The sequence below is a fragment of the Coregonus clupeaformis genome, chromosome 24 (genome assembly GCF_020615455.1).
Source record: "Coregonus clupeaformis isolate EN_2021a chromosome 24, ASM2061545v1, whole genome shotgun sequence".
NCBI classification, from domain to species: domain Eukaryota; kingdom Metazoa; phylum Chordata; class Actinopteri; order Salmoniformes; family Salmonidae; genus Coregonus; species Coregonus clupeaformis.
The window spans coordinates 27,448,861-27,459,157 of record NC_059215.1 but is presented as its reverse complement, the minus strand read 5'-3'; the positions used below and the strand labels follow the sequence as shown (position 1 = coordinate 27,459,157).

Here is a 10,297-nt window from a genome sequence, read left to right as displayed (position 1 = left end):
TCATCCAGTGTGTTCTCCAGTGACTGCACGTTCACCAACGGATCAGAGGGCAATGGCCGTCTATTTGTTCGCAGATGTAATCTCTTTTTCACAGCCGCTTCCTCTTTCGAGTCGCGGGGGGATTAGGGCCTGTTCCGGAGTAAGCAGAACGTCCAGAGATGCAGACTTGTTGAAGTAGAAAAATTCATCCAAATCGAGGTTAGTGATCGCTGTTCTGATTTCCAGAAGCTGTTTTCATTTGGAGGCGAAAGAAACTTACACCTGTTTAGACGAGGTAACGGACTAGAACACATGTTTAGATGAGGTAACGGACTAGAACACCTGTTTAGACGAGGTAACGGACTAGAACACATGTTTAGATGAGGTAACGGACTAGAACACCTGTTTAGACGAGGTAACGGACTAGAACACATGTTTAGACGAGGTAACGGACTAGAACACCTGTTTAGACGAGGTAACGGACTAGAACACCTGTTTAGACGAGGTAACGGACTAGAACACCTGTTTAGACGAGGTAACGGACTAGAACACCTGTTTAGACGAGGTAACGGACTAGAACACATGTTTAGACGAGGTAACGGACTAGAACACCTGTTTAGACGAGGTAACGGACTAGAACACCTGTTTAGACGAGGTAACGGACTAGAACACATGTTTAGACGAGGTAACGGACTAGAACACATGTTTAGACGAGGTAACGGACTAGAACACCTGTTTAGACGAGGTAACGGACTAGAACACATGTTTAGACGAGGTAACGGACTAGAACACCTGTTTAGACGAGGTAACGGACTAGAACACCTGTTTAGACGAGGTAACGGACTAGAACACCCGTTTAGACGAGGTAACGGACTAGAACACGTTTGTTTAGACGAGGTAACGGACTAGAACACATGTTTGTTTAGACGAGGTAACGGACTAGAACACGTTTGATTAGACGAGGTAACGGACTAGAACACATGTTTGTTTAGACGAGGTAACGGACTAGAACACATGTTTGTTTAGACGAGGTAACGGACTAGAACACCCGTTTAGACGAGGTAACGGACTAGAACACCCGTTTAGACGAGGTAACGGACTAGAACACCCGTTTAGACGAGGTAACGGACTAGAACACCTGTTTAGACGAGGTAACGGACTAGAACACCTGTTTAGACGAGGTAACGGACTAGAACACCTGTTTGTTTAGACGAGGTAACGGACTAGAACACCTGTTTAGACGAGGTAACGGACTAGAACACCCGTTTAGACGAGGTAACGGACTAGAACACCCGTTTAGACGAGGTAACGGACTAGAACACGTTTGTTTAGACGAGGTAACGGACTAGAACACATGTTTGTTTAGACGAGGTAACGGACTAGAACACGTTTGATTAGACGAGGTAACGGACTAGAACACATGTTTGTTTAGACGAGGTAACGGACTAGAACACATGTTTGTTTAGACGAGGTAACGGACTAGAACACATGTTTGTTTAGACGAGGTAACGGACTAGAATACCTGTTTAGACGAGGTAACGGACTAGAACACCTGTTTAGACGAGGTAACGGACTAGAACACCTGTTTAGACGAGGTAACGGACTAGAACACCTGTTTAGACGAGGTAACGGACTAGAACACCCGTTTAGACGAGGTAACGGACTAGAACACCTGTTTAGACGAGGTAACGGACTAGAACACCTGTTTAGACGAGGTGCTGGCTAACGGAGTAGAACATTTGAAAAAGAAAAGGAGAGCCGCACTCTAGGAGCTCAGAATTTAATAACCTAATAACCAACGTTTCGACAGACAAGCTGTCTTCATCATGGTATAAGCTGTTTTCAGTCATAGGAAATGGCGGAGACATTATGTACAAAAAAACTTAAGATCAGAATAAAAATAGCAGAATTGGTTAGGATCCCGTAAAACAGCCACTATCCACTGCAGCGAAGCTAGTAAGCGTCATTCACCGGAAGTTATGCATGCAGCGCTTGTTGGCTAGCACGCTATGCAGCGCTTGTTGGCTAGCACGCTATGCAGCGCTTGTTAGCTAGCCTTGTCTTGAAAGTCTACGTAGGACCGGCTCACCGAGGTGGGACCAGACCCTTCATCGACAAGTCGCGGAAGAGAGACAAGCGGCGCTTGACCAAGGCAGACACAGCCAGCGGGGTACCCACTGAAGCCTCCCAACAGAGCGCACAGGAGCCGGGTTGAGCGTGGGTAGCACACACCCAGGTAGTCAAGAAATATGCTCTGACCAAAGACCAAATAAAAATCAGCCAAGGCACGGGCACCCGGGCGAGGAAGTCACTGAGACCCCTGAAGAATGATCACACGATTGTCAAGAAAACCTGTGCATGGACTAGTAGGGGAACAGTGCCAGCTGTCCTGTTCTGCACATGAACTGGTTCGAGCGAGGGCATGCCAGAGCAGGCACTGAGCCGAGACGTACAAGCCAACAAACATAAGGGTCTTTATTAAATTTGGGCATGGTCACGATCCCGAACCCGGCTTCGCCTTCGTCGTCAAGGTCGCATTTTTTTGCCATCTTACTCATTGCCACAGCCAGGCCAAGCAATACAAAAAATAACTATTTGTTTGTGATTAGGAAACTATGAGAACCATGCAAACTCCAGCAGACAACATCCAGGGGGTGAGCACGCTCTACCACTAAGGGATAGTTCAGTTGGCACATCGCAAGACGGTCGTGTTCCAATTGTTTGTTTTAGTAGTGTGAATTTTTCCTGTTCACACAAAGCTGAAGTGGAATAATGGAAGGAATTAATCTGAGCCTCACGCTTACCACCGGTGGAAGGCGGTGCTTCCAGCGAGGCACGGATTTCATTGGCCTATGTAAGGCGCGATTTTAGATCCTTCAACCGAAGTCGCGTGAGTACAACTCTCCATAGTATTTTGTACCGAAGTTTGACTGACTGAAAGGGAACTGCCTTTTGCTACCGAGCACTCGATGAATCAGCAGACAAAGTCCAGAGAAAGAGATGGGAGGGTCTGGTGTTCACCTTACATAAAATCTTTATTGAATTTTTTACATGGCATTTAAAAAATAAAAAGAGAGCCTTTTATGATTCATCCTTATCGCTCATGTTGCTACCATCACAGTCCGCTTTAAAGTACAATGGAATCAAACATGAGCTAGTATACAGCCAAACCAGAATATTGACACCGGAAACAAATTCCAATTGTCCACACAGTATTCCGCCTCTACAAGACTCCTACCTGCTGTGCTATGCAGGCCCCTTGATGCACTGACGGGGTTATGGGGACGAGGACCGAGAGGTCAGAGGGCGAGAGGTCAGTGGTGGAAATTCTCCTCTAGGCCCAGATGGCCTTGAAGTCCTCAGGTATTTTGGGTGTGGCAGCTTGTCTGATTCGTGCCAGTCTCAAACCCCCCAGCTTCCTCTCCAGCTTCCTCTTACCTGTAGAGCCAGAGAGGGACACAGTTGAAGCCGACCCATACACAGCCACTGACTACGGCAAGCAAATAAACAGTTACGGGTCCATAAAGTGGTTGAGAGAAAATATGTCCAATCCAGTGGGATGTTTCTATCATTAGAAAATGAACTCAACGTGGCCTGGGGTGGTCTACTATCTTTAGAAATTAACTCAACGTGGCCTGGGGTGGTCTACTATCTTTAGAAATGAACTCAACGTGGCCTGGCGTGGTCTACTATCTTTAGAAATGAACTCAACGTGGCCTGGCGTGGTCTACTATCTTTAGAAATGAACTCAACGTGGCCTGGCGTGGTCTACTATCTTTAGAAATGAACTCAACGTGGCCTGGGGTGGTCTACCGATCTAAGCCGATGCTTCTGGAGCAGACGTACCGCTGCCGGGATTGGTTTCGAATCTGGCCCACTGCCCTTTCAATATCTCCTACCTTTCACTGGCCCACTGCCCTTTCAATATCTCCTACCTTTCACTGGCCCACTGCCCTTTCAATATCTCCTACCTTTCAACTCTCCCCTCCCCCCCTCCACTAAACATACAAAAGACATACAAATATAAAATACAAAATACAATAAATGAACTCAATGACATAACCTCCACACTTACATACCCTTTACTATAAGGGTAGGCACCTCTGGAGTTACAGCTGGGGTGGAATAAAAGCCTGCACTGCCTGTTTCCCACCCCCCGTCGTATCACCGGTCATATCACTACTGGATCAGTAAACCTGATCGTCTCATCGACTGTCTTCAATGCCCGTCGCCACCATGATAGACCCAACACAGTGTTGCAGTTATCTTTGCAGGTCTGACGCCATTACGGTATTCTAGTATGATCATGGAATATATTGGTGAACGGAAAGAGGGTGGTCTAAAAAACAAACCAACGCGGAGTAGGTGTAACGTCAACGCGGAGTAGGTGTAACGTCAACGCGGAGTGGGTGTAACGTCAACGCGGAGTGGGTGTAACGTCAACGCGGAGTAGGTGTAACGTCAACGCGGAGTAGGTGTAACGTCAACGCGGAGTAGGTGTAACGTCAACGCGGAGTAGGTGTAACGTCAACGCGGAGTAGGTGTAACGTCAACGCGGAGTGGGTGTAACGTCAACGCGGAGTGGGTGTAACGTCAACGCGGAGGAGGTGTAACGTCAACGCGGAGGAGGTGTAACGTCAACGCGGAGGAGGTGTAACGTCAACGCGGAGGAGGTGTAACGTCAACGCGGAGTAGGTGTAACGTCAACGCGGAGGAGGTGTAACGTTAACGCGGAGGAGGTGTAACGTCAACGCGGAGGAGGTGTAACGTACGTGTGTGTAGTGGAGGGAGGAGGTCCTTGTAGAGGGGACGATGACGGGACAGAACCAACAGGAAGGTCAGAGAGTAGATCAGTTCTACTGCTTCATACTGTAGGATTCCTGTCAGAGCCGTACAACCTAGAGACAGACCTGGGGGTGGGGGGGGGGGAGAGAGAGAAAGAGACTAAATATCAGCACGCTAATGAAGGCTACAGTGATGATGAGGGGGGACAGAGATGGAGGGGGGGGGGTGTGAGAGCGAGATGAAAGAAGTATGGAGAGTCCTATATTAAAAGTAGTAAAAATCTCCAGGCTTGCCTTTGTTGCAGAGTCTGACCAGCTGGTTGGTGTACTCTGCCATGTCCCAGATCAGATTGAGGAAGTAAGCTGGGTTTCTGCCCACCTTCTGACCAAAGGGCAAACTCTGGGCACAGGCATGGAACCTAACGCCACAACCACAGAAAGCACCGTGTATATTCATCTGCTGTGTGTGGGTGCTTAGAAGTAAAAAATGGCCAATGGTTAATGAAAGAAAATGGAATGTGTCCACTCTTGGAATAAAGGTGACCAAAAATAAATGATTGACCCCATTACAGAAACATTAACCATAGAGAGATGATCACTTATACAAAATAAACACTTTCTGCTACTGCGTATTACTGCAGCTATAAATTATGTCAGTGGTTAGCTAGTTAACCATCAATCTGCTCCATCCAGAGACATTCCTCTTTATAAAAGAAGATGGGGTGTTTCTATCTGGGTTTCTTCCAGACAGAGGCTGAAGTCCCTCTCCTGTGTTTGGGATAGGCAGTGGCTGGGGAGGTGTGTGGTAAGGGTGAGGTGAGAGGTCAAGCCACTGAAAGGTCATTTTCAGGTCATAGGCTACCTTACCTGAATGCGTGCAGCAACACTAGCTTATAGATGTTTTTATAGACAGCCTTCAGGGAGTTGGTCTGAAATACACACACAACAGGAGGGATTGGATAACAGTCACACTTCGGGTGGGAGAGAGTGGACAAAGCAGTTGATTGACAGGTGGTCTTAGCCTATAGCAGAGCCCGACTCACTTTCAGGTCCAGGAAGAGGGCATGGCACTTGAGTCTAAGGATAGACATGAGCTTCCTCTTCATTTGCTGCCCTGCACAGTGGGCGGAGCCTAGCGTCAGGCTGTAGCGCAGGGATAGGCCAGCGTAGCTGAGAAGACAGGAATAAGAGATCCAAGTTCAGTTGTGCTTTTATCATAATGAATACATCCAGTTAGATACATCTTATCCTATTGTTCTTACCAATTCATCATCATTCATATTGACCCATCAGCAATCTGACTCCCCAGTCCCACTAGGATTTACTGTTGCTCAATAGAACTCTATACCAGTAAGTACGGCCAGGGTTCAAGGTAGTTAAGAACAATTTACCAGAAATCATGCAGGCGGTAACAGAGAGAGAGAGAGAGACAGGAACCATATAAACAGTACATTGACAGACAGAGATAGTAAGACTTCGGTAATCCTCCTAGTCACTCTAGTACAAAGGTCAATGAGCCATCTAAAATCTGGACCCAATTTATGTTGCATCTGGGTTGCTCAGTGTGTCACCCCAAAAAAAACATCGCCTGCATAGCAATTGATTGAAATCAATCCTATATGAAAGTAAAAAATAAAATAAAAAACGGAATATATATACACTACCGTTCAAAAGTTTGGGGTCACTTAGAAATGTCCTTGTTTTCGAAAGAAAAGCAGAAGATCTCGTAAAATGCTGTGTACTACTCCCTTCACAGAACAGCGCAAACTGGCTCTAACCAGAATAGAAAGAGGAGTGGGAGGCCCCGGTGCACAACTGAGCAAGAGGACAAATACATTAGAGTGTCTAGTTTGAGAAACAGACGCCTCACAGGTCCTCAACTGGCAGCTTCTTTAAATATGACCTGCAAAACACCAGTCTCAAAGTCAACAGTGAAGAGGCGACTCCGGGATGCTGACCTTCAGAGTTGCAAAGAAAAAGCCATATCTCAGACTGGCCAATAAAAATAAAAGATTAAGATGGGCAAAAGAACACAGACACTGGACTTTTTCTTTGCAACTCTGCCTAGAAGGTCAGCATCACAGAGTCGCCTCTTCACTGTTGACGTTGAGACTGGTGTTTTGTGGGTACTATTTAATGAAGCAGCCATATGTGTTATTTCATAGTTTTGATGTCTTCGCTATTATTCTACAATGTTTTAAAATAGTAAAAATAAAAACTCTTGAATGAGTGAGTAGGTGTCCAAACCTTTGACTGGTACTTCTGAATTAGTGGATTGGGCTACTTCAGCCACACCTTTTGCTGACAGGTGTATAAAATCGAGCACACCGCCATGCAATATCCATAAACAAACATTGGCAGTAGAATGGCCTAACTGAAGAGCTCAGTGACTTTCAACGTGGCACAGTCATATGATGCCACCTTTCCCCAACAAGTCAGTTCGTCAAATTTCTGCTCTGCTAGAGATGCCCCGGTCAACTGTAAGTGCTAAGTGTAAGTGCAGCCGCACACAAGCCTAAGATCACCGTGCCAAGCGTCGGCTGGAGTGGTGTAAAGCTCGCCGCCATTGGACTCTGGAGTAGTGAAAACACGTTCTCTGGAGTGATGAATCACACTTCACCATCTGGCGGTCCGACTGACGAATATGGGTTTGGTGGATGCCAGGAGATTGCTACCTGCACGAATGCATAGTGCCAACTGTAAAGTTTGGTGGAGGAGGAATAATGGTCTGGGGCTGTTTTTCATGGTTCGGACTAGGCCCCTTAGTTCCAGTGAAGGTCAATCTTAACGCTACAGCATACAATTACATTCTAGACGATTCTGTGCTTCCAACTTTGTGGCAACGGTTTGGGGAAGGCCATTTCCTGTTTCAGCAAGACAATGCCCCTGTGCACGACACGAGGTCCATAGAGAAATGGTTTGTCAAGATCGGTGTGGAAGAACATGACTGGCCTGCACAGAGCCCTGACCTCAACCCCATCAAACACCTTTGGGATGAATTGAAACGCTGACTGCGAGCCAGGCCTTATCGCCCAACGTCAGTGCTCGACCTCACTAATGCTCTTGTGGCCGAATGGAAGCAAGTCCCCGCAGCAATGTTCCAACATCTAGTGGAAAGCCTTTCCAGAAGACTGAAGGCTGTTATAGCTGCAAAAGGGGGGACCAACTCCATATTGATGCCCATGATTTTGGAATGAGATGTTCGACGAGCAGGTGTCCACATACTTTTGGCCATGTAGTGTATGTATACATATATAAAAATAAATCCTGTTTCACGCAACTGACTGCAATGTCCAAATAGTGAGCAGAAAAAAAATGGTTTACATGACTCGTCATATCGTTCCGTTCGGAACTCCGACCTAGTTGTCATGTCAACACAGCTTTGTCAGCGCTGCTGCAAACCACAACAAAAGAGATGATGTATAAAAATGTATACAAAAATTCTAGACACTACGGCTAGTCATGGTTTATGTACATTAGGGCTGTCCCCCGACTAAAATACATCATCTTGGTCGACTAAGAGTAGTCTGTTCTTTCGACCAATCAAAATTTTAAAACGTGTATTTCTCCACCTATAGACACTATAGTTAGGCTACTGAGCATGACTGATGCTTTAAGCACTGAGATTTAAAAAAAAATTTTTTAAGACAAATGACTCAAGAGGGAGCCAGAGATCAAGATAGCCTAACCAGAAGAAAAAAAACCTGTTCCCGAACCACCTCCTCAACTAACTCTTCCTAACCAGAAGACTACCCGCTGCAGCCGGCCATCGCAGAGTCTGCCGTGACGCTCCCGAAGTTGCCGGTAATAGGCTACACCAGGGGTCGGCAACCTTTTCCATTCGGAGTGCCAATTTATCTTACAATTTCTACCGATCTGCGTTCCAGTTATGATTTTCATATGCACATTTTTGTGGAACAGTTTCATTTATTTTATAGTAAAGTCTTCGTATTTCAAAATCATTGTCATATGATTAATAAAAATTATATCTAAATTAAAATTATACAAATCTGAAAGTAACTTCTATTGCCATCTATGTACAAAATAGCCTCCATAAAGCCAACAAATAAAAACATTGCAGCCTGCAGGTAGAAAATATCATGATAAAAATAAATCACATTGGCTACGCATGGCCTGTCTGCAAGGAACTTTAAACATTGTATCAACTATCAACTTGGTCCAGCCCTAAGCTGCACTAACAAACTTGCGACATTGTATAAAATATTCTGGACCCTCAGAGTTTCCCGCACCAGTGAGCTCTGGACAGACACAGCTGTAGGCTATTTGTGCAAGGGATAATAAGCAAACCAGGTAGTCATACTGGATCAGATCATTACATTTCCCCCCCCCCGCCCCCTTTGGTCCTCTGTAGCTCAGCTGGTAGAGCACGGCGCTTGTAACGCCAAGGTAGTGGGTTCGATCCCCGGGACCACCCATACACAAAAATGTATGCACGCACGACTGTAAGTCGCTTTGGATAAAAGCGTCTGCTAAATGGCATATTATTATATCTTTCACGCTGAGTGGTTATCGAAAGGGAGAGAGCTGGAAAGATATTTCAAATAGGCTACATTGAATAATTATTGTCATTCTCAATGGATGTGAAAACAGACTGTTTCCTTGCTGTTTGAGGTGAAGAAAAAATTACTTTGAGAAGCGCCACAGCTCATTAGTGGTAGTGAGTTAAGACAATCAGAAATACTATCAGATCCCCCAAATCGGCACATTTATAGGCCTCCATTTGGCAGGCCAGGTAGCCCAGGCCAACTTCTATGCGTAATCAGGTGCGCGTCCTTACTCAACATTGACAAGAGCGCTCCAAACAAAAACAATGAATAAATTGACAATCGACCAGTCGACTAAATGGGGTCAGCCCTAATGTTCCTGGACAGGCAGTCAATAAATGTCATTTTAAAAGAACCCAGACCTTTCTCTGTCCAGTTTCAACTAAAATTGTCCAACATGAACTGCAGCTAGCTAACTTAGCTCGTCGCTAGCCTAGTTAGCTAGCCTGGCAAAACATGGTTGGCAAATAGGCAACATTTTGGCTAGCTAGCTAAAATGTACAGCCAGCATTTTGTCTATATCGATGCTGCTACAATTACCAAAATGTTTCGATGAACAAATAACGTATGCAACCACGATGTGATGTATGACAGGATTGGATTTTGCCACGCAATTTCAGTTGCGCTTGAACTGCTTTGTGTATTAGCAAACTTGCTTGAGATGTCACTTGGAACTTGCAACAGAAATTGCTTCCAAATTGCAGTGTGACAGAGGCTTAACTTGACTAACAGTCAAGTTATAAATTACATCACACACAAAGAACATAGGTAATAGAAACAAAATGTGTGTGTGTGTGTGTGTGTGTGTGTGTGTGTACCTATGCCTGTGTCTGCATGTCTGTGCGTGCATGCTTCCATCCTTGTGCCTGTTACCTGGTGTAGTCATTGTAGAGGTCCAGAGTGTTACCTGGTGTAGTCATTGTAGAGGTCCAGAGTGTTACCTGGTGTAGTCATTGTAGAGGTCCAGAG

General features: G+C 45.6%; 1 protein-coding gene across 4 annotated transcripts in view; it reads right to left on the bottom strand.

Annotated features, from left to right (window-relative positions):
* Positions 1–2,995: 2,995 nt before the first annotated feature.
* The window catches only part of tert (telomerase reverse transcriptase), a 23,338-nt gene continuing 16,036 nt past the window's right edge, over positions 2,996–10,297 (bottom strand). For 3 of the 4 annotated variants that reach the window (XM_041846643.2, XM_041846647.2, XM_041846644.2), the window contains 5 exons: positions 5,807–5,933; positions 5,631–5,692; positions 5,058–5,236; positions 4,752–4,889; positions 2,996–3,417 (listed from right to left, as the gene is read on the bottom strand). In XM_041846643.2, the coding sequence (XP_041702577.1) occupies positions 3,314–3,417; positions 4,752–4,889; positions 5,058–5,236; positions 5,631–5,692; positions 5,807–5,933 (610 nt within the window). In that variant the 3' untranslated portion in view covers positions 2,996–3,313. The remainder of the gene's footprint in view (positions 3,418–4,751; positions 4,890–5,057; positions 5,237–5,630; positions 5,693–5,806; positions 5,934–10,297) is intronic. The other variant, XM_041846645.2, reaches the window with a different exon arrangement.